General features: G+C 37.7%; 2 protein-coding genes and 1 pseudogene across 3 annotated transcripts in view; 1 reads left to right on the top strand and 2 right to left on the bottom strand.

Moving 5' to 3' along the window:
• The window catches only part of ABHD18 (abhydrolase domain containing 18), a 42,497-nt gene extending 21,640 nt beyond the window's left edge, over positions 1 to 20,857 (bottom strand). The window contains exons 1-3 of the mRNA XM_081237242.1: positions 20,765 to 20,857; positions 3,978 to 4,086; positions 3,256 to 3,340 (exon numbers count right to left, since the gene is read on the bottom strand). Coding sequence (XP_081093368.1) covers positions 3,256 to 3,340; positions 3,978 to 4,069 — 177 coding nt within the window. The 5' untranslated portion in view covers positions 4,070 to 4,086; positions 20,765 to 20,857. The remainder of the gene's footprint in view (positions 1 to 3,255; positions 3,341 to 3,977; positions 4,087 to 20,764) is intronic.
• On the bottom strand, positions 8,405 to 9,686 carry LOC308619662 (eukaryotic translation initiation factor 2 subunit 3-like; annotated as a pseudogene). The gene has a single exon. The product of its transcript is annotated as a eukaryotic translation initiation factor 2 subunit 3-like (transcript).
• A 235-nt stretch (positions 20,858 to 21,092) lies between the features above and the next one.
• The window catches only part of MFSD8 (major facilitator superfamily domain containing 8), a 41,276-nt gene continuing 39,334 nt past the window's right edge, over positions 21,093 to 23,034 (top strand). Inside the window, exon 1 of the mRNA XM_081237225.1 lies at positions 21,093 to 21,308. Coding sequence (XP_081093351.1) covers positions 21,244 to 21,308 — 65 coding nt within the window. The 5' untranslated portion in view covers positions 21,093 to 21,243. The remainder of the gene's footprint in view (positions 21,309 to 23,034) is intronic.

Raw genomic sequence — 23,034 nt, 5'->3', positions numbered from 1 at the left:
CAAATTATAATTTACCACAATCAAATAAGGGTTGACATTTTATATGTTAGAATGGCTTGTTTTCAGGTAACCTATTGATGAAATGAGTCATGTCAACACATTAAATAAGGAGAAATGTGATAGTTACATATGTAGCAAAGGCATTTCCTAATATTCAACACCTAAGTTTTTTTTTCCACCTCAAATAGTTATTTTTTTTAAATAATAAAATCTTTATCAGGCCAATAGTCAAAATTAAATTAGCAGTAAAGCATCACATATTTTCATTCAAACCAGAAACAAAAAACTGTATTTTTAGAAGCTAAATATATCAACCTCTTTAAAAAACACAAATACGAACCAGTTGTTTCAACATCATTTATTAAATAATCCACATTTTCTTTGCAAATGACTTAAAATACTACTTTATCATGAAGTAAGTTTCCATAAATTTTTTTGTAAAATTATTTTTTGGAAAATAATTTGTAAAATTATTTTCAATCATTTATCAGGTCTCATTAGCATATCTTTTATTTCTAAACCAGTGTCAGGCTGTGCTGATCATACTGTGCCTTACAATACCCATTGATGTATGACTGAGATAGTTTTTACTTACCACTCTTCCTTTTCTAGTATTCCTGATCTGACTATACTTCCCAAATATATATTTGAGTTCTTCCCAAAATAATTTTAGGATCTTTTTATGGACCTTAGCTCTAAACTGAATATTTTAATTGGGATTGCATTGCATTTTTTGAAAATGGTAAGGAGACCTAACGTGTATAATACAAAATTTTTAATCCAGGAAGTGTTTACATTTTAGTCATCTTTGTGCCTCCTACAGTTTTAAAGTTTTCTTTTATCCATTTTAGAAGAATTATTTGACAAAAGAGGCAGCACAAACTAATGTGAAAGGGAATAATAATTCAACAAATAGTGTTGGGATAAATGGCAATTTGGTAAGAAAAAAACACTTTCAGAGCCATATATAAGACAGATTTAAAAATTAAGCAAGCTACAACTCAACACTAAAAAGAGGAATAACCCAATTAAAAATGGGCAAGGGTTTCATAGATATTTTTCGCAAGAAGATATACAAATGGCCAATAAGTACATGAAAGGATGCTCAACATCACAGTCATTAGGGAAAGACATATCAAAATCACAATAAAATATACTTCACACCCACTAGGAAGGCTAGGGCAAGTAGAAATATTGGTAAGAACGTGGAGAAATTGAAAGCATTATACACTGCTTGTGGAAAAGTAAAATGGTGCACTTTGGAAAACAGTTGACAGTTTGTTAAAAATTTAAGCATACAATTACCATGTGACTGAGCAATTCCACTCCTAGATATATACCCAAGGGAACTGAAAAAAATATATCCACAAGAACACTAGTACATGAATATTCATAGCATTATTATTCATAACAGTTAAAAAGTAGAAACAACTCGGGACTTCCCTAGTGGTCCAGTGGTAAAGAATCCGCCTTCCAATGCAGGGGACGCAGATTTGATCCCTGGTCAGGGAATTAAGATCCCACAAGCCACGGGGCAACTAAGCCTGCGCGCCACAACTACTGAGCTTGCACACCTCAACTAGAGAGAAGCCCGGGTGCCTCAAACGACAGAGCCCACGCACTCTGGAGCCACAACTACAGAGCCCACGCACCCTGGAGCCTGAATGCCACAAGTAGAGAAGAGAAACCCCTGCATGCCACAACTAGAGAGAAGCCCTCATGCCACAACAAAAGATCCCACATGCCTCAACGAAGATCCCATGTGCCGCAACTAGACCCGATGGAGCCAAAAAAAAAAAAAAAAAAAAAAAAAGTAGAAACTCAAATGCCCATCAACTGAATAACGGATAAACAAAATGTTGTACATATACACAATGGGATATTATTTAGCCATAAAAAAAATGAAGCAGTGGTACATGGTACAACATGGATGAACCTTAAAAATTTGCTAAGTGAAATAAGCCAGAAACAAAAGGCCACATGTTGGATGATTCCATTTATATGAAATGTCCAGAATGGGTGAATCCACAGAGACAACAGATGAGTGATTATCAGCAGGTGGGAGGCTGGGGAAGTGGGAGGTGACAGCTAATGGGTACAGGGTTTCTTTTGGGGGCAATAAAAATGCTCTGGAATTAGATAGTGATAGTTGCACATCTTGAGAATGTAATAATAAAAAACAACAACACTGAATTGTACATTTTAAAAGGCTAATTTTTCTGTATTTGAATTATATCTCAATCTTTAAAAACCAAGAGTGAGAAAGCAAGAGAGAGAAGGTGGGGGAGAGGAAGGATATCTGTAAGAAAGCATTCTAAAATCCTAACAGTAATTCCTCCTTGGGAGGAAAATGGAATTAGGAGGTGGAAAGTGGCATAAATTAGAGTTTTGATCTTTACTTGGTATGTTTTAAATTTGTTCAAGCCTATGACTTTTTAATAGGAAAAAAACAGAGAAAATGGAAATATTTAGCAAAATTTGAGGGAGAAATGTTCTAAATCCAGAAGATACAAAAGGAACAGCTATGTGGTATAGAGGAGGGATTTCCAATTTATAAGATCCTGTTTTTAGCAGTGAAAGTCTTTTGAAAAATGAAATCTGCTAAAGACATCCAATATATAAAAGCAACGAAAGTAGTTACTGTGGTTGAAGGCCGTGAGGGATGTGAAGCCTTCCCAGCTGCAGGCCCTCCCCTACAGCGCTTCAAGTATCCAATTACATAAGCCTAGAAGTGTTTTACAGGAAAACATGGCTGCTTAAAAACAAAACTATTTCAAATATATTTTTTCATATTGTCTAATTTTATATCATTTTCTTTCTACCCTTCTCTCAGCAATTAACTATATCCCATAACATTTCCCTGATGTTATTTAACAGTTGTTTTGCTAGTAACTTCTCATGTGCTGATTCTCTCAATAGAGCACTTCCCTGTATTACTTGTAATTCTTCTGAATGTTGAATAATTTAACTCTCTTGAGCCTAAAGATAAAAGATGAGGCTCAAAAAGATCCATCCCTAAATATTTTCTTGTATTTAGTTAAGTATTAAATATATGCTCCCATATAAACATGCATATAGTTATTATAAGCATTCAGTTAGGGTACATGATAGCATTTAAAAAATATTAAATGAAAAATCTATATTGTACTCATGTTTTAGAGTTTATTGTTATTATACTCCAACATTCAGCCCACTCTTGCCACACAGTTATATAAAACCTGAATTTCTATAATTGCATTTCTTTCATCTGAATACCTTATCGATGTATATTGGATAATCACTTGAAACCAGATTCTGACATCTTTCTCGATTTCCAATAATCTTTCTGAATTCAAAGAGTCTATTATGGGAAGGGAGGGAAAAAAGGGAAAACTTCAGTATTCCCATTATATTGAGACTGATGAAAAGTAATTAAAAATTAGCAAGTCCAGTTCATAAACCATGTTAAAATTTAATTTTAATAATTAAAGAAAAAATTAGGCTTTGGTTTTTTTCAAGCTTGACATTTTGTCTCAGAAAAAACATGAGAAATATCATTGCTCCAAAAGTAATTAACATATTCAAGACTCAAAATTAAAGGCACAAATCCCTAAAATTATTTTTCACAAGTTCAAGTACTTCCATGAGCTACAGTATATCACAGTTTTATAGTCATTACAAATTCAAGTTACCCAAGAAAGTTTAGTCCCTGAAATCTGTAATCGATAAAAAAATTACCAAAGTTAAAAATCTATGTCTGAGAGCTCTTTATTTTTAAGTCTGAATTACTTTTAAAACAGTTCAATTTATGATTATATGGGTTAAAACTTAAGAGTAATAATTAGATAAAAGAGAAAAGGAAATAATTTCTTTCTTATAGAGTAGTTAATGCTTAATTTACCAATCAATTTATAGTAAAGGACTTTATAACTGAAATGAAGTTTCAAATGTTCACTAAAACAACAAATTTAGAAGAGGCATTCAGAAAAAATGCTTACCTTTTGAGATCCTCTGGCCTTCCCCATCCTCTGATAAAAAGTTTTGTAAGGAGAAGTCTTCGATATAGAATATCTAACTTGCTCACACCCATTAGTAGCAAACAAACATCTATAAAACAAAAATTTAAATGACTTTAAAACATTTTATTTTACTTGGCAGGTCAACTTTCTAACCACCTCTACAAATATCAGGTAAAAATTAAACATCGATCTACTCTCTTGGCAACTTTTAAATACACAACACAGTATTGTTAACTATAGTTACCATGCTGTACATTATATCCCCACAACTTATTTATCTTAGAGACCTTAAAAGTACTCATTACAAGAAAAAGAACTGTAACTATGTGAGGTGATGGATGTTAACTAAACTTATTGTGGTAAACACATCACAGTATATACATATATCAGGTCATTATGTGGTATACTTTAAATAATACAACATTATCAATTATATCTCAATAAAACTGGGAGGAAATTTAAAAATGAGATTAAACTAGAACTTTGAATGTATTCTCTTGGAAATAAGATACAAGATACAGGAAAAAAGAACTTGGTTGAAAGTAGAGAAGATGAAGTAGAGCCCTGAGCTACAGTAAACTCTGAATTCCTCTAGGGCAGGACCTTCCCATCCTCAGTACAGTGACTGACAGTAAATATTCAATATTTGTTGAATAACAATAGGAGTGGTTAATACCTATGTAGTACTAATTTATCTGCCAGGCACCATTTAAAAACTACACACACACACACACACACACACACACACACACACACACACGTACGTTCTTGCTTAAACCTCCCAACAATCTTATGAAGATATAGTACCCCAAGACAAGGAAACCGAGGCACAGAGAGGATATGATTTACTTAAGGCCACACAACAAGTGGGAGGCAGACCTAAGACTGAATCTCAGGCACATGGCTGAAGATCTGCTATACTATACTGCCTGTCTTCTACTCTACAGTGCATGAAAAGTAGTAATTAATCAGTGCTACTACTTATGTACCACTTATCTGTCTTTCCCAAACATTTCTGAAGTTTTAAAAAAATATTTGCCTCCGTCTTTTCAAACTGAATGGTGTAGTTTTGATTTCCAGGCAAAATCTGATTCAGGTTCAGGGTTTATTCTACTTAGAAAAGTGGAAAATGGAAATTTGCAGCTCCATCAGTGAGCTTTAATAAGGGCTTATCTATTACTTTGAATGCTTTTTGGGGAACCACCATTTATGTCATATTTTTACTCTTTGATTTGTAACAAACTACAACTTTAACTTAATGCTCTTCTTTGTTTGCATAAGTGTACAATCTAACCCACCATCAGTCGGACTGGCACTTTATTATTTTTATGACTGGACCAGCAAAACCAAATCATTCATACTGCCCCATACAATTCTCAGGACCAAGAATAAACATTTACTAGATAATATACTTGTTGGCGGTCCCCAACCTTTTTGGCACCAGCGACCGGGTTCGTGGAAGAGAGCTTCTCCACGGATGGACAGTGGGAGAAATGGTTCAGGCGGTACTGTGAGCGATGGGGAGTGGCAGAGGAAGCTTTGCTCGCTGGCCTGCCTCTCACCTCCTGCTGTGAGGCCTGGTTCCTAACAGGCTTCAGACCAGTACCGGTTCACGGCCCAGGGATTGGGGACCCCTGTGTTAGGTAATAAATCAATAGCCAGAGTATAGTATCTAGTATTTTTTAAAACTGCCCACCTCTCTTTTTCCCAATTTCCATGTGTTATTCATTTTTTATTCTTGATTAAATTTGCTTTTGCATAATAATGCTAGGAAAAAACCCATAATGCATATCCAGCTCTGTTTATTACACTATTCATATCTACTACTATAAATAAACAAACTGGTATTCTAATTACTAGATTCCTATGAATTATCATTAATCAGTTCACCATAGCTCAGCCATTATTGGATGGCCTAAATGTAAGTTTCTGAATTTTTAAGAATGAGTATTACTTTTTTCATTCATGCAACAGTATTTATTAAGTGCTTACTCTATGCCAAGAATTATTTTAGGTCCTGTGCTACAAGATGATCAAGGCACGTTCTTCCTCTCATGGATCTTATACTTCAGGGAAAGAAAACAAATTATTTTTAGGAAAAAAAGTAAGCAAGACTAGATGATGACAACATTATTATCATAATATAACAAGACAACATGATAAAGACCAGAGGGCTCCTTTGATGGTCAAAAAAAGCCTCACTTAACCAAAGAGGTAACATTTAAACCAAGACCTACATGACAAAAAAGAGCTGCCAAATCTTTAAACTGCAAATCTCATTAAAATCATATAAGTTCTGAAGTCTATTCATGTACTATGTTCCAATGAAATTTGTTAAAAACTATCTAGTCAGTGAATAAAGCACAGGAACAGATAATTTATACAAGAAGAAAGGCAAGTGAGAGTGATCACATATTCTCTTCTTCATTTTCTAGTTAAAAAATGTTCACTGTAACATATTAAAATTCAAATAATACAGAAGTATGTATAGTAAATTAGGGAAAAATAATCTTCCTGTTACCTCTAATTCTACTTTTCAGAGATATTGACTGCTAACAGTTTAAATTCTGTCCTTCCTGACCTTTTTCTTGTTGACATTATTTATTTACATATACACACTTTAAAAAAAATTTTGCTTGGGCTTCCCTGGTGGCGCAGTGGTTGGGAGTCCACCTGCTGATGCAGGGGACACGGGTTCGAGTCCTGGTCTGGGAGGACCCCATATGCCACGGAGCAGCTGGGCCCGTGAGCCATGGTCGTTGAGCCTACGCGTCCGGAGCCTGTGCTCCGCAAAGGGAGAGACCACAGCAGTGAGAGGCCCGCGTACCTCAAAAAAAAAAAAAAAAAAAATTTTGCTTGAGTTATGTAACACATTTTTGGCAGAATTCAAACAACATAAAAATATACAGAGTAGGGGCTTCCCAGGTGGCGCAGTGGTTGAGAGTCCGCCTGCCGATGCGGGGAACGCGGGTACGTGCCCCGGTCCGGGAAGATCCCAGGCCCACATGCCGCGGAGCGGCTGGGCCCGTGAGCCATGGCCGCTGAGCCTGCCCGTCCGGAGCCTGTGCTCCGCAACGGGAGAGGCCACAACAGTGAGAGGCCTGCGTACTGAAAAAGAAAAAAAAAAAAAAATACAGAGTAAAGCTAAGAAGTCTCTCTTCATTTCTGCTAAGCTTCCTCTCCTCCCAAAAGGTGCTATTAATGCTGTACTCTTGTGACTCCTTGTTCTATCCATTTATATACATACACATATTTTAGGGATTTTGGGGTGTGTGTGTGTGTGTGTTTAGCTATTTTATTTTATTTTTAAAAAGATTTATTTATTATTTATTTAATTTATTTTTGGCTGTGTCGAGTCTTATTTGCGGCACGTGGGATCTTTGTTGCAGCGTGCAGGGTCTTCATTGTGGTGTGCGGGTTTCTCTCTAGTTGTGGCATGCGGGTTTGGGGTTTTGTCTTCTCTAGTTGTGGCATGCAGGTTCCAGGGCACGTGGGTTCTGTAGTTTGCAGCACGCAGGCTCTAGTTGAGGCGCGCGAGCTCAGTAGTTGTGGCACCAGGGCATAGTTGCCCTGAGGCATGTGGGATCTTAGTTCCCTGACCAGGGATCGAACCCACGGCCCCTGCATTGCAAGGCGGATTCTTTACCACTGGACCACCAGGGAAGTCCTGGTGTGTTTCTTTAAACAACTACAGTATTTGTATTTTTTGACATTTCTTCCTCACCCTGATTATTTATAAATATCTGCAAAGCTCTTTCAATTTCAGGATATACAGGCCTACCTCATTTTTTCTATTAATGGGTGTTTAACCTATTTATATTTTATTATTATGATAATTTTTCTATTTTTTTGTTTTATTGACTTCAGTTTTTTTATCATTCATATTTGTTTTACATTTGAGTGTATGTAAATTTGAAAGTGATACATTTAAGATGCAATATATCATAACAGCTAAAAGCATATACTCTAGAGGCAAACTCCCTTGGTTGAATCCTTTACTATGTGACTTTGAGCAAGTCACTTATCCTTTCCCATCTGTAAAACAGGGACAATGACAGTACTTACCTCAGATTGGTATGAGAAATAAATGAGTTACTATACTTGAAGCACTTTAACAGCACTTTGCAAATTTAAGTGCTATACTTACTAATAATAGCAACATTATTATTGATTATCCTTATAACTCTATTTAATACTCAAACCTGTATTTCCATGTTCTATATAATATTTATTAACTCCTGATGATAACTAATGAAAGATATATTTGCTCCCTTCTCCCTACCACCCAATTTTAGTTGATATTTTTTTACTGCTTATCTTTATAACTTTAAGTATACTAATATCTCTAATCCTTAAATGATAGCTCTATAACTGATTGTGAAAGCTGAGGAAATCTGTGTACTTTCTTTTTTTTTTTTTTAAGAAGAAAAATTTTTTTTCAAACAGGTTCAGTGGTATGTGTGCTACAGCAAAGGCTGATTGTAGCAGTTTCCTTTCAAACCTGCATTGATGTATAAATTAGACGTTTTTTGGGAATGATTAATTTCTGGTAAAATGTAGATTCAATCCAACATTACACCAATTTTTACATTTATTGTAGACCCTATTTTAGTACTAGAGGCTAAATTTTCATCACCAAAAAATGAGAATATCCTTACAGCTACTCCTAAGGTAATGAGCTGTGAAATTAATTCCTCGCTATTGCTTTGAAAATATACCCCTAGGTTGTTAAGAGAAATTCCGACTTCATCCAAATCTGTTATTTAATTCTTCAGTCATCATCTACTGTTGGCTTGATTGTCACTCTTCTTATTTGACCCCAACCAATTAAACGCCAGTGTTTCTCAACTCTTTGGCTAAGGGCAATTTTTTCTCCTACTTCTGTGTACACAGGATTAGTCAGAATGATTTTGCCCAAATCAGCCTTGACTGCACTAACTCTTCCCCCTGTCAACAGGGATCCTATGTTCACCATAAGTACTTCATTCTTAGACAGCTTTTGCTGCTTTCTTGTCTCCTTCAGTGAGTACACCTAGAAGCCATCTAAGCAGGAAATAGGAAATTTCCAATTCTGTGAAGACCTCAGGTAAAGCTCCAAGTGCACCAAGTACCTGCTCCACCATTCCGTCAGCCTGGCACAAAGTGTGATCAATTTCTGTTCCAACTCCAATAAGACCTGGAGCAGCATACTGAAGATCATTATGCTGTGTGAAAAGTGATACAATTTTGGAAAAGATGGGTTTACACATGAGTTTTCCTTCACTATCTTTGGAAACAATACCAGGTCTGACTACTATCTCCTGGCCCACCTTTAATACTCCTTTTAGAATACTACCACCAGCTACACTCCCCTTAAGGTCATCAACTTCACAGCCAGATTTGTTGACATCAAAGGATCTAATAACAATAAGTTGGTGTTCTGAAGTATAGTCTCTTGGGGGTACTGGAATTTTCTTTACTATGTACTCACAGACAACTTCAATATTGTATTTTAGCTGAGCAGAAATTGGAATAGGAGCTCCTTCTGCTACTGTACCTTGTACAAATTCAAGGATCTGTTCATACTGTTCTTTAGCCTGTCTTTCTTTTACCATTTCAATTTTATTTTGTAGAATCAAAATATGCTTCAGTTTCATGATTTCTATCACAGCCAGGTGTTCACAGGTCTGAGGCTGAGGACAAGACTAGTTACCAGCTATCAAGAGAAGAGCTGCATCCATCACTGCGGCACTGGTCAGCATAGTAGCCATCAAAATATCATGGCCAGGAGAGTCAACAAAGGAAACATGTCTGACTAACTTGAAGTTCCCTTTGGTCCCTGGAATGTCTGTAGGAAACTCATCGGGTGTACTACTTCCACAGGATCTATAAAATTCTGGCCGAGGACAATTAGGGTCGTCAAGTTTATAAATCTTAGCATTGGCATAGCCAAGTTTGATTGTAATATTTCTTTCTAGTTCATTTTTGAACCTGACAGAGTGAACTCCAGAAATAGCTTTTACAACAGTAGATTTCCCATGAGCTACATGACCAATTGTACCTATATTAATTGTGGCCTGTCTGCTGATAACTTCATGTGAAAGTGGCGTCAACTTGGTAACACCGAAGTGTTGAGATCTTGCTGAGAAAGGTGCGACTGTCCTAAAGTCACACCAGCCTCACCCCCCCGCCATCTTGCCTGGAGAGAATCTGTGTACTTTCTACCTTCTCTTTCTTTTCTGCCTCTAACTCTTGTAAATTATATCAATTCTACATTGTCAGACTTTACATTCATATTCTTAGTCTTAGAGAGAGTTGTATTCAATGATCATTACCATTCCTTTTGCAGCAATTAATAAAATAGAAAATTAAAAAAAAATCAGTGAGAACCCAAATAATTCTTTGAGAACACTAATAGATACTTCAGATGGGTTTATGGTAAGAATGTAAGAATATTTTAGAGTAACTTACTACATTAACTAAACAGAAAAAAAAAACATGTCTTAGCGATATAAAGAAAACAAGCAAAAAAAAACCCTCCTAGCATCTGATTCAATTCAGCATCCAGACATAATTATAAAGAAAAAAAAATCTAGGAATATAAGAAAGCATCATTAACTTGATGTAACATATCAAACAAAAATGTACAGTAAACATCATATTTAATGATGAAATTTTAGAAGTATTCCCTTAAAAGTGAGGGACAAGAATTTCCACTATTATCACTTCCATTCTAAAATGGTACAGGATATCCTAAGCTGAAAAAAGAATAATAAAAAGTTTGAAAAATTAGAAAAGGGGGAGAAAACCTGCCATTACACACAAAGGGTATGACTATTATTGAGAAAATCCAAGTGAGTCAACAAAGTATTAGAACTTATTAGTTATTACTAAGTTCAATAAAAGGTGCCAGGGCAATTGGTTATCCATGTGGGAAAAAATTAAATTAAATCCCAACACATCATACTAAGTACACAAACAAAAAATCCATGTGGATTAGGATTAGAGACCTAAGCATAAAAAGTGAAACTGTAAACTTTCAGAAGAGTACACGAGAGACCATAATCAGATAAAATAGAGCAAATATTCCAAGACTTTAAAGAAAATGGTTGATTCTACAAACGCTCATTGAAAATGAGCTCCATTAAGAAATGAAAAGACAAGCCAAAGACTGTGAGACAATATTTGCAAAACATCTATTTGATAAAGGACATGTATTCAAAATATACAAAGAACTCTTAAAACTCAGCAATAAGAAAAGAAACAACCCAATTAAAAAATGGACAGGGCTTCCCTGGTGGCGCAGTGGTTGGGGGTCCGCCTGCCGATGCAGGGGACACGGGTTCGTGCCCCGGTCTGGGAGGATCCCGCATGCCGCGGAGCGGCTGGGCCCGTGAGCCATGGCTGCTGAGCCTGCGCGTCCGGAGCCTGTGCTCTGCAGGGGGAGAGGCCACAACAGTGAGAGGCCCGCCTACCGCAAAAAAAAAAAAAAAAAAAATGGACAAAAGAGCAGAGAGGACTTTTAGGGAAACTACTTTGTATGATACTGTAATGGTAAATACAGGATATTATATATTTGTCAAAACCCACAGAACTGTATAACACAGAGTATATTCTAAGGTAAACTATGGACTTCAGTTAATAATAATGTATCAATATTGAGTTCATCAAGTGCAACAAATGTACCACACTAATGCAAGATGTGAATAGGGAAATTGTGGGGTAGGGGAAGAATGGATATGGGAACTCTCTGTACTATCTTGATCAAGTTTTCTGTAAACCTAAAACTGTTATAAATAATAAAGTCTATTAATTTAAATTTAAAAGTCCAAAAGATGATTTCTCATAAGGTTTTTAAGAGTAGTTCTACATACCTTTAAATGTGAAGAAATTCCATTAGGATTCCACACAGAGCTTCTGTCACCATTATTGTATCAAGATATTATCATATCACTGTAGCAGTTTTAGTATATCAATGTGTTGAATGAATCTATCAAATATCAATCATATAGGATTTCTGTAGACTTTATTCATTATAGTTTATAGGAGGAAAAACAATTCCATTTAAAGAAGAGGACAAAAGCAAAAATCAATTTGACAAACCCTTATGTACTCATTTATTTGCCACTTCCTCTGAAAAAATATATTTTTAAAAACTTCCTAAAACATTCTAAAAATTTTCAAGTCACCTTGAAAGTTTATCCAGAACTGAATGACATAAGCTTCCAAGTAGCTTATACTTACAAATGATGATAAAATACATTTTCTGGCTTTCTTTAACCACTTTACAAAAATATAGTCAATATTGTATTATAAATATAGTCAAAATTTAATGTTAAAGGAAAAATGTCAATAATCTTCAAAAACTGATTTCTATAATTTTTCTACTCAATTGATTTGCATTGCTAATCAGAGAGGGGAACTCCTGTTATTAATTTTTATGGCAATGGTTAAAGCCTTTATGTGTTATTACTTAAACTTACCAACTTTTGTTTTCAACTTAATCTTATAGGGTTCTTATAAGAATCCCTTTACCTTAAGGCACCAACCTCTTAAATGGCTTTTTCTGACTGAACGATTTTAAAGATTTGTTATGAAATTATACACTATTTTCAAGCTTTCCTTAATTACACATCTCTACATATTTTACAACTCTGTGGTATTCTAACATTAATATAGTTTGCTGAAAAATCCTTTGCTGTTGCCTAGTGAAGTCCAAGTACAATAAGAATTATCCTGTGAAGTATGAATATCCAGACCCAAACTACCAGCAAAGAGCTATGATGAAAGGCTACCATCACTTGAACATGTAGAGAGGCTGCAGAGATAGTGCAGAAAGGTAAAGTTTGGAAACATTTTCCCAAGTAAAGATTTAGGAGTTCACTACAGTTTGTTATTGTTGCTGTTTGTGTAAATTTTTTATAACCTGAAGTATAACTTAAGAGTAGAAATCATAAGTATAACTTGATTTAGTTTCATAAAATGAACAACCTACATTTTATCTGTGATGATTATAGTTAAAGGTGGTAGCAAAAGAGCAGGAAAGGTTGTATAGAAAAATCGAAGTTTTAACTGAGTCTTCAGAGATTCGTTTATATAATCAAACCAGCCCATTGCACCACATCCAAGAGAACTCCCTAACACACTGCAGTTAAGTGGAAAATTCAGGTTTTTTAAATGTTAACTTCCTCTTTCTCATTGGAGGTCACTTGGGATTTTGCTTAATGGGGGTTCATAGTTGGTACCTCTATCATCAAACTGAGTACTAATGCATCTGTGAAAACTATTCTTAGCTTGCAAGCCATACGAAAAACAGGCAGGTTGGCTCATAGGTCATAGTTTGCTTACCCCTGAGCTAGAAAATCAAATAAATCATAGGTATGTCACAAACGTCACAATGCAAAGATACAACTATAAAACCCTATATTTATTACAATTATAAATTATCCAAATCCTATAAAATAGCATAAGTACAATGCAGGTATTGATTTTAAGAGAATTCATTATGTCACAGTGTAGACCTAAAATTTGTATTCGATCTAAAATAAACACTAGCTTTTTAATTAGCCATGTTCTCTCTGTCTTCTTAAAATTTAGAATTTGGTAGCTAAAAAGTGGAAGCAACCCAAGTGTCTATCAATGAATAGGCAAAATGTGGTATATATATATATATACCTACAATGGCACATTATTCAGCCTTAAAAAGGAATGAAATTCTAACAAATGCTACAACACTGATGAACCTTGAGGACATTAGCCTAAGTGAAACAAGCCAGTCACAAAAAGACAAATACTGTATGATTCTACTTTTATGAGGTACCTAGAGCAGCCAGATTCATAAACAGAAAGCAGAATGGTGGTTACCAGGGGCTGAGGGGAAGGGGGATGGAGGCGGGTAATGGGTATACAGTTTCAGTTTTGCAAGTCGAAAAGAGTTCTGTAGATGGATGGTGATGACAGTTGCACAACAGTATGATTGAACCTAATACCACTGAACTGTACACTTAAAAATGGTTAAGATGGTAAATTTTATGTGATGTGTATATTACCACAAAAAATATGAAAAAATTTTAGAAACTGGAGTTAATTTGATAGCTTCTCAACAAAATTTTTCAGAGGAAGTAAATTGACACTTTCCCTCTTAACAACTTCCTCAGTAAGCAGTTCATTATTCTATTGACCCTAGAACAGAATTCAAGGCTCTTACTATTCTCTTCAAAAAACACCACTGCATAATTTAAATATTTGAAGGTTTCACTGAGACCTTTAAATAAAAGAATTTGAAAAACAAATTTTGAATCTAGTTGGTTCTCCCCCCACTCCCCCAATCTTCTCACTTTCTTGAGGATTAGTTCCAAGAACACAGGCTACTTGCATTTCTGCTTCAGGGTGTCATCTAGCTTCAATCAAGGTGTTTGCTGGGCTGCATTCTCATTTGGAAGCTTGAATGGAGAAGAACTCGCTTCCAGACTCACTCAGGTTGTTAGCAAAATTCATTTCCTTGCAGCTATGTGACTGAGAGCTTCAACATTTTGCTGTTTATCAGCCAGAGGCCATCCTCAGCTCCTAGGGGCTATTAACATTTCCCTACCACATGGCTCTCTTCATAGGAAGTTCACAACACGGCAGCTTACTTCTTTAAGGCCATCAGGAGAGTGAGAGTGAGTGTGATAACAAGACAAAGTCTTAATGTAACCATGGGAGTGTTATCCCATCAACTTTGCCATATAACATAACATAATCATGGAAGTGACATCCAATCACCTTTTCCGTATTCTATTGGTTAGAAGGCAAATCAGAGGTCCTGTCCACACTCAGAGGGAGGGGATTACACAAAGGAGTACACATCAGAGGATAGGATCATGAGGGCCACCTTAGAGACTGTCTGTCACGCTGGGAGAAACCAATTGTACACCTCAGCCTTTGAGTTAGATGTCTGGGCTGACACCCTCAGGGCTTTCAATGGCAGAGGTGACAATTACCATCCTCTTATTTTCCTACCAATAGGAAAACTAAATAAATTCCTTAGACCTTAATAAACATTTGTTTACAAGCAAGTGAGCTGTTGAAAGTTTGCCTAAATCATGTTTATATATTTCCACTCACTCAAAAACACTTGCCCAGAAAAACAAACAAAAACCCCCCAAACAAAATAGAAACCCTTGCATCTTAGTATTTTTTTGGTAGCATTTTGTTTTTTACTCACTAAACAAAGGATAAAAGGCAAATTGACTTCTGAATTGCTGTCCTCATTATGTACATTTTCTAATTTAGTACAATTATTTTTTTTTAATTAATTATTTATTTATTTGGCTGCACCAGGTCTTAGCTGTGGCATGCGGGATCTTCGTTGCGGCATGTGGGATCTTTAGTTGAGGCATGCAGGATCTTTAGTTGTGGCATGAGAACTCCTAGTTGTGGCATGTGGGATCTAGTTCCCTGACCAGGGATCGAACCTGGGCACCCTGCACTAGGAGTGCGGAGTCTTAGCCACTGGACCACCAGGGAAGTCCCTAGTGCAATAATTAAAATCAAGTAAGTATATATAGTATATGTTTAAATTGTTTGACCAGCTTTTTCATTTTCTTTTTTTTTCTTTGAAGGGTAAATGTCAGTATGGTATAATAAAGAATGTACCTGGTCCTTGACCCCAGTTCCTGGGGTGGAGCTCCTAAAACTCTTGGAATTTTCTGAGTGATAGGAGTGTCTTTATGCTAATGAAATGACTCATGGTGGGACCCTAGATAGATTCAGGATAATTTCTGGCTGGCCACTAGAAAGACCAACCATCTGATTAGAGGGCTGACTTTGGGCCAGCCTGACCTCTAGGAGGGGAAAAGAGCTGGAGATTGAGTTGAATCACATGGCTAAGGATCCAATCAATCATGAACACCCCAATAAAAACCCTATAGACACTGAGGCATGGTAGAGCTTCTTGGTTAATGAACATATGTTAGAGGGTGATGTGCACTGACTCCAGGGTAAAAGGGAATGGAAGCTTCACATTCCCTCTCATAACTTGCCTTATTTGTCTCTTCATGTGACTGTTGCGAAATTACATCCTTTATAACGAAGTTAGCAGAAGTATAGTATAGTGGTTTACTTAGTTCTTTTGAGTTGTTCTAGCAAATTATTGATCCAAGGGGGTTACAGGAACCTCCAAATCTGTAGCCAAGTCAGTCAAAAGTCTGGCTGGCATCAGAAGCAATGGCATCTGGAGAACTGAACCTTTAACTGGTGGGACCTGCACTGACTCCTGTAGTGTTAATCTATGGGTGATTAATATCAGAGTTGAATTGAGTATACCCAGCTGTGGTAGAAATGGAAGAGTTTATTCTTTACCCAAATAGCAAAATTCTGAATTAGTGTTCTGTATGTCAAATAAGAGACCAACGCTTTATATATTAAGATATGCAACTCTATTCAGGGGGGTTCTAGAGCATAAGGAAAAAATTCCAAGTGATGAATGATGATTTTAATTATTTTACTCTTTGTGAAACTGTGCAACTCAGATTGATACTTGAACCCATGGGCCAGGGCTTGCACCCAGCCAAAACCCAGACTGGGACTCGAACCCACAGTCTTTTAACTGAAATCACACACCTGGTCTCAGGACTTAATGAAGCTCAGGTTCTTGATGTCTCACTGCAGAAAGAATTCAGGGAGAGACAAAGTGAAAGGTAAGAAGTGTGTGATTTTTTCTAAATTTTTTTATTTAGAGAGAAAATTTTTTCTAAATTTTTTTATTTAGAGAGAAACACAATCCACAGAGTGTGGGCCATCTCAGAAGTCGAGAGCAGCACCAGGGTATGGGATTGTCAGTTTTTATAGGGGTGGGTAATTTCGTAGGCTAATGAGTAGGAGGAGTATTCCAGCTATTTTGGGGAAGGGGTGGGGATTTCCAGAAAGTGGGCCACTGCCTACTTTTTGACCTTTATGGTCAGCCTTGGAACTGTCATGGCGCCTGTGGGTGTGTCATTTAGCTTGCTGATGTGTTAAAATGAGCATATCCTGAGGCTTCAGGTCTAGTGGCAGTCGACTAGTCTGCCATCTTGGACCTATTTGGTTCTAATCAGTTTATGTCATGTCCTCAGGCTTTGCCATTCTTTTAAAGGTTGTGCCCTGCCCCCTTCCCTCCTGTTTCACTTGGGTCTTTCTGGAATTGTTCAAAAAATAGCACTGATACATTTTCATGTACATTTATTAAACTGCAGGAGAACAATGGCATGTCATTACAACACAGGACTTCATTATCTTTTGCAAGTATTATAGACTACTTATTTTCTCTACAGTGGCAGGAAAAGAATGGGGGGGGGCAATATCTTCCTTTGTAACATCCATGGCTTCAAAAGCAATATGCATATTCCATGTTAGTGTAAAAAAGAACAAAATTCCAACACTCATGTTTTACAGTAAGAAGAAAAGTACTAAACTATTCATGAGACAATCCATTTTTCTACACAGTATTCTTCTGGGGTGGTAACAGATAAACAAGCTAAGACAAACATGCAAAAGTATAAAGTTGCCAGAGAATAGGAAAAGACCTGAGAAAAATGAACTCTTCAAGTATTTTGTAAAGTTCTATATTTATTAGGTGCCTAAATTGTTTAGGCTTTCTAATTTTCAACCCTATACTAGGAAAGCTGCTGAACCACTTTAATTTTATGTAATATAGGCCATAAGAGTCAGCACTCCAAATCTAGAGCCAGCATTTTCCTTGCTACATTTACCTGACAGTAAACAACTGACCAATCATGAACAGAAAGCAAATCAAACACACACATAGCTTATGATAATCTTCGTTCTGGGAGTCTGGGGTTACACAGATCTTCTTAAATCCCATTTCAGCCCCAAGAACGATATAAAATACCGGGTTTTCTGGGATGCTCTAAACATGTAGGTCTTTCTAGGCAGGGCTAACTGCTATCCAGTGCCACCATGAACAGATCATAATCCAAGCCCAGGGTAAAGATAACTCTAATATACCAAGAGGAGGCCCCATCTGGAGCCACATCAGATACTTTTTAAAGTCCCCACATTAAGCTGAACTGACACCAGTGAGCTTCTGCAGAAACAGGACCCACTTTTGCAGTGGGTATCAAGCCAAACTGACACAATTGTCATCTATACTTTTATATAGACAATGAAAAAAAGAAAAACAAAGTGAAACAAATATAGAAGTTCTAGTACAGCGCCAAGGAATGAAAAGTCTTTCTTAGAAATGAGCTCTATTGCTAAAATGACACTCAACGTCTATTTATGCCATCCAGTACTTTTATCGCCTATCACTCAAGTACTTAAGCATTTAAATGCCACACTAATTGTTCTGGACTTTTATCATCATATAGTTGATACATATATCAAAGGCATATATGAAATAAAAAAAATACCACCATGTACGACAACTTTACTCCACAAAAAAGGAAAAAAACCTTTACTCCTAATTTTTATCTTATAACTTCACTTTTAAATCACTTATTTTCAATGCAAGTTTAAGTAGCAACTTACAGTAGGGTTTAGATACACTGATATCCACTATTAAAATCTATTACCCTACCTCAACAAATTTAATTCCTTTTCATCTTAATTTGGAGAAGAATAAGAAAACAGGAACTTTGTTTATTTGTTTGGAGAGGTATCTATTCTAGCTGTCTATCTATCTATTCTATTCTAAGCAGTCATCTACGGAAATACAACAGGTGGACTGTCTCATATGCTTATGTGAAACATTTAGCAAATAATCAAATCTCTTTTCAAATTTAGTTCTTCTTTTCCATGGGCCTTAAAAGAAATAATTAGGTTTTTAAACAAATTTTTTAAATGTTTACTGTGGATGTTGTATGTTTCTAAGAAATTATTTGTTCTTTTTTTTTATTGATACAATACACAGAGCTTATTTAGATTTCACCAGTTGTACATGCATTCATCCCATGTACTTCTGCCGTCTAAAGTCATCACTTGGAGGCAACAATGGAAAATAGCAGTGTCAGAAGACCTGGGTTCTTCACTAGCAGTGTGACCTTGAATAAGCCACCTTTAACTATAAAAGGGGAATAATAGCTGGCCTAATACATAATAGCAAATTATTTCATTTATATAAAAATTGATTACTTGTTTTGAAATATTTTAAGAGATATGGGAAAAGAATCTTGACATTCTTTTCATAGGAAGGCTGGTGGTGAAAAGCACAGGCTTTATAGTCAGGAGTCCTGTGTTTCTTGGATTCTAGCTCTGTTGCTAATTGGAGGTGTGACCCTAGGCAAATTATTAATCTCCATACTTTCAATTTCCTTGTATGCTTGAGACAATCCCACCTCAGAGGATTGTTGTAGGGATGAAATGAGGTAATTCAATAAGTGTTCATTCAACATATATTTATTTAGTAATCATTCTGCTTGGTGCAATACTGGTTAAAAGTTCCTTTATCAAATACACACACACACACACACACACACACACACACACACACACATGCCATACTCTGTGCTAGACGCCAGAGATTAAAAAAGAAGCTGAAGATACAGTAAAGCAACATTATGACAAAAAATACTAATTTTACCCATGTACCTTCTTGGAAACAATCACAGGAATCTGATTTTTTTTTTTTTTTTGCGGTATGCGGGCCTCTCACTGTTGTGGCCTCTTCCGTTGCGGAGCACAGGCTCCAGACGCGCAGGCTCAGCGGCCATGGCTCACGGACCCAGCCGCTCCGCGGCATGTGGGATCTTCCCGGACCAGGGCACGAACCCGTGTCCCCTGAATCGGCAGGCGGACCGTCAAGCACTGCGCCACCAGGGAAGCCCTCTGATATGTTTTTGAGAGCTGTTACAAACAAATTTGCAAGACTGAATCCAAGTATACAATGTCAGGTCTGGATTCAGAAGATAATTCTGAACTAGTAGAAAACACATTTCAAGTTTAGCTGTTCACCAGTGGAATGTGTCTAACAGGATACACACAAGGTCACAAACAAGACAAAGATCAGAGTCATGGCATATACCATACAACACATAACCAGTATAGTGCCTGGCATAGGATAAGTGCTCCTAAATATTGACCGAAAACAACTGAATTTGGGTGTCAACTCTGACACTTTCACACTGAGTGATTCTGGGTAAGTTATTAACTTTTCTAAACCTTAGTTCTCTGTAAAATAGAAACGTGTCTGCTTTACCTGTCATAGGACAGTTGTGATCAAATGAAATCACATAAGAATGTATCTAATGCTTAATAAAACAGTAATTGTGACACACATGACTACTGCTACCAATTAGCTTACAAGCCTGCTTGTAGGGGTAAGACGTTAATATGTAAGCACCAGGAAAGGAGCAGCACTAAGATCTACTGAAAACAAACAAAAACAACCCAGAACTTATTTTCTAAAAATGTCATTTTCCTTGTGATGAAAAGATCTGGTCATTGTCAAACTGGTACTGTGGCTTTTCTAACCCCCAGGTTACAGCAGCAGGCTCTGCTAAGTGGCATCTTGCAAGGCGGAAGCTCTCAGTCCACGCAGGCGGCGGTGGGTTCGAATTTGACGATCATCTTCATCCCAGGTCCTAATAAGGCACTACGGGTAAGGTGCCTTTGTAGTTAGCCGAGCAAGAAAACCACAGCGCGTAGCCACCTCCACCTTCCACAGGGAGAAGGGACAGCCCGCCTGCCCACCTCACTCGGCCCGGGACCCCCGCATCTCCCGCCAAGCCTTGCGCTCTCAGTCCTGCCTACTGGCACGTAGGCAAGCGCGGCAAGAGGCTTGGGAAGCGCGGCCGGGACCGTCTACTTACTCAATGGCCGCTTGGTGGGCGCCTGCTGGCCGAGACTCTGAACACCGCGGCTCTCTAGCCTCTCGGGACTCGCCTTCCTTCTGAGCCCTAACCGCAGCTACAGCAGCCTCTCCAGGAACTGAGAAGCGTCGAGGAGCTGACAGGGAAGCTGGGGAGGAGGACGAACCCTGGGCGGGGTGGCTGTTTGGACACGCCCCCGAACCCTCCCCGGCTCTTCCGCGCGTTGTCCCTGGAGGCGGAGAGGCGCGTACCCTGGAGGAGGATAAGGACTTAGGGACCCGCCCTTAACCTTCATCATCCTCTCGGCACCGCCCCTCCTCCTGCGGGCCCCCGCCTCTGACCTGGGCTGCTCCGCCCACTCTGGTCGTTGGGCGTGCACGCGCACTTGCTGGCCTGTTTGACAGCTTCAGGCCGCCTGGAATGGGAGGGAGCAGGAGGTATCGCGAGAGTTGGCCCCAAGCCTTGTGGGAGCTGTAATTATGGCGAGCTTGGGGGTAGAGGCTGAGCAGGAGCCGCTCTTAGGCCACAGCATATCCGGAAGCAGGTGAGCGGATGTTGGGGGAAGGCCTTCTGACCCTCCTGCGCTATTGGGACTGGTCCCTTTCCCTGCGTCAGGCTTTGTGGGCCGAAGGAGGGGTGCCAGGGTCGCGGGAGCCGGCGGCACGTTGCGCGAGACTTGGAGATGCGCTCTCACTTCCGCGGGGCGCCTTGAGCCGGCGGGTTCTGGTGAAGGTGTTGAAGAAACGCAAACTGCCTATTGTACCTTTACTCCAACTCTGATGAAGCAACCAAGCCTCTGCATTTGGCCCTTTACAGAACTGATTATACGTTTCACACAGTTTTATTTGAGACTTGAAGATACCGGTCTCAGTATTCACTTAACTAATTGCCTGATAAATTCTTGATACTTTTTTGCAAGTAAACCTAAGATGAGCTCCCCTTTGTCCTATGTCAAATGTATAAATGAAGACTATTTTTTAAGCATTTAAGGGATGAAGTGTATTTTGACCCTTATTATTCTGGTTATTTTGACCCTGGAATTGTTAGAGTTTGTTTCTTACTCTGCAGTTATGTATTTAAACCTTTAGGAAAACGAAGTTGGGTATTATTTTAAACATATATAATTATTACAGTAAATTAACTAAATTCACAGGTAAACTTCAGCTGTCTATGACAGCTGTATATATGTGGAGATATGTCAGTCCCAATATCCCAATTCATCGCACTGCCCCGCCAACCATAAGTTTGTTCTCTGCATCTGAGACTCTATTTCTGCTTTGCAAATAGGTTCATCGCTACCATTTTTCTAGATTCCACATATAAGTGATATCATGATATTTGTTTTTCTGACTTACTTCACTCTGTATGACAATCTCTAGATCTGTCCACGTCTCTGCAAGTGGTACTGTTTCCTTCTTTTTTATGGCTGAGTAATATTCCATTATATATATGTTCCACATCTTCTTTATCCATTTCTCTGTCGATGAACATTGAGGTTGCTTCCATGTCCTGGCTGTTGTAAATAGTGCTGCAGTGAACATTGGGGTGCATACATCCTTTCAAATTATGTTTTTCTCTGGAGGTATGCCTAGGAGTGGGATTGCTGGATCATGTGGTAGCTCTATTTTTAGTTTTTTAAGGAACCTCCATACTGTTCTCCGTAGTGGCTGTACCAATTTACATTCCCACCAACCGTGTAGGAGGGTTCTCTCTTCTCCACACTCTCTCCAGCATTTATCGTTTGTAGAATTTTTGTTGATGGCCATTCTGACCAGTGTGAGGTGATACCTCATTGTAGTTTTGATTTGCATTTCTCTAATAATTAATGATGTTGAGCATCTTTTCATGTGTTTGTTGGCCATCTGTATGTTTTCTTTGGAGAAATGTCTGTTTAGGTCTTCTGCCCAGGTTTTGATTGGGTTGTTTGTGGGTTTTTTTGATATTGAGCTGCATGTGCAGTTGGTATATTTTGAAGACTATTCCCTTGTCAGTTGCTTCGTTTGCAAATATTTTCTCCCATTCTGAGGGCTGTCTTTTTGTTTTGTTTACGGTTTCTTTTGTTGTGCAAAAGCTTTTAAGTTTAATTAGGTCTCATTTGTTTATTTTTGTTTTTATTTTCATTACTCTAGGAGGTGGTCAGAAAAGATCATTCTGTGATTTACGTCAGAGAGTATTCTGCCTATATTTTCCTCTAAGAGTTTTATACAATAGTATCCAGCCTTACATTTAAGTCTTTAATTCTTTGAGTTTATTTCTGTGTATGAGCACCA

The sequence above is a fragment of the Mesoplodon bidens genome, assembly GCF_964165515.1.
Source record: "Mesoplodon bidens genome assembly, chromosome: 1".
Taxonomy (NCBI): Eukaryota; Metazoa; Chordata; class Mammalia; order Artiodactyla; family Ziphiidae; genus Mesoplodon; species Mesoplodon bidens.
The sequence above is the reverse complement of the archived record's forward strand: the minus strand, read 5'-3'. Positions and strand labels throughout refer to the sequence as shown.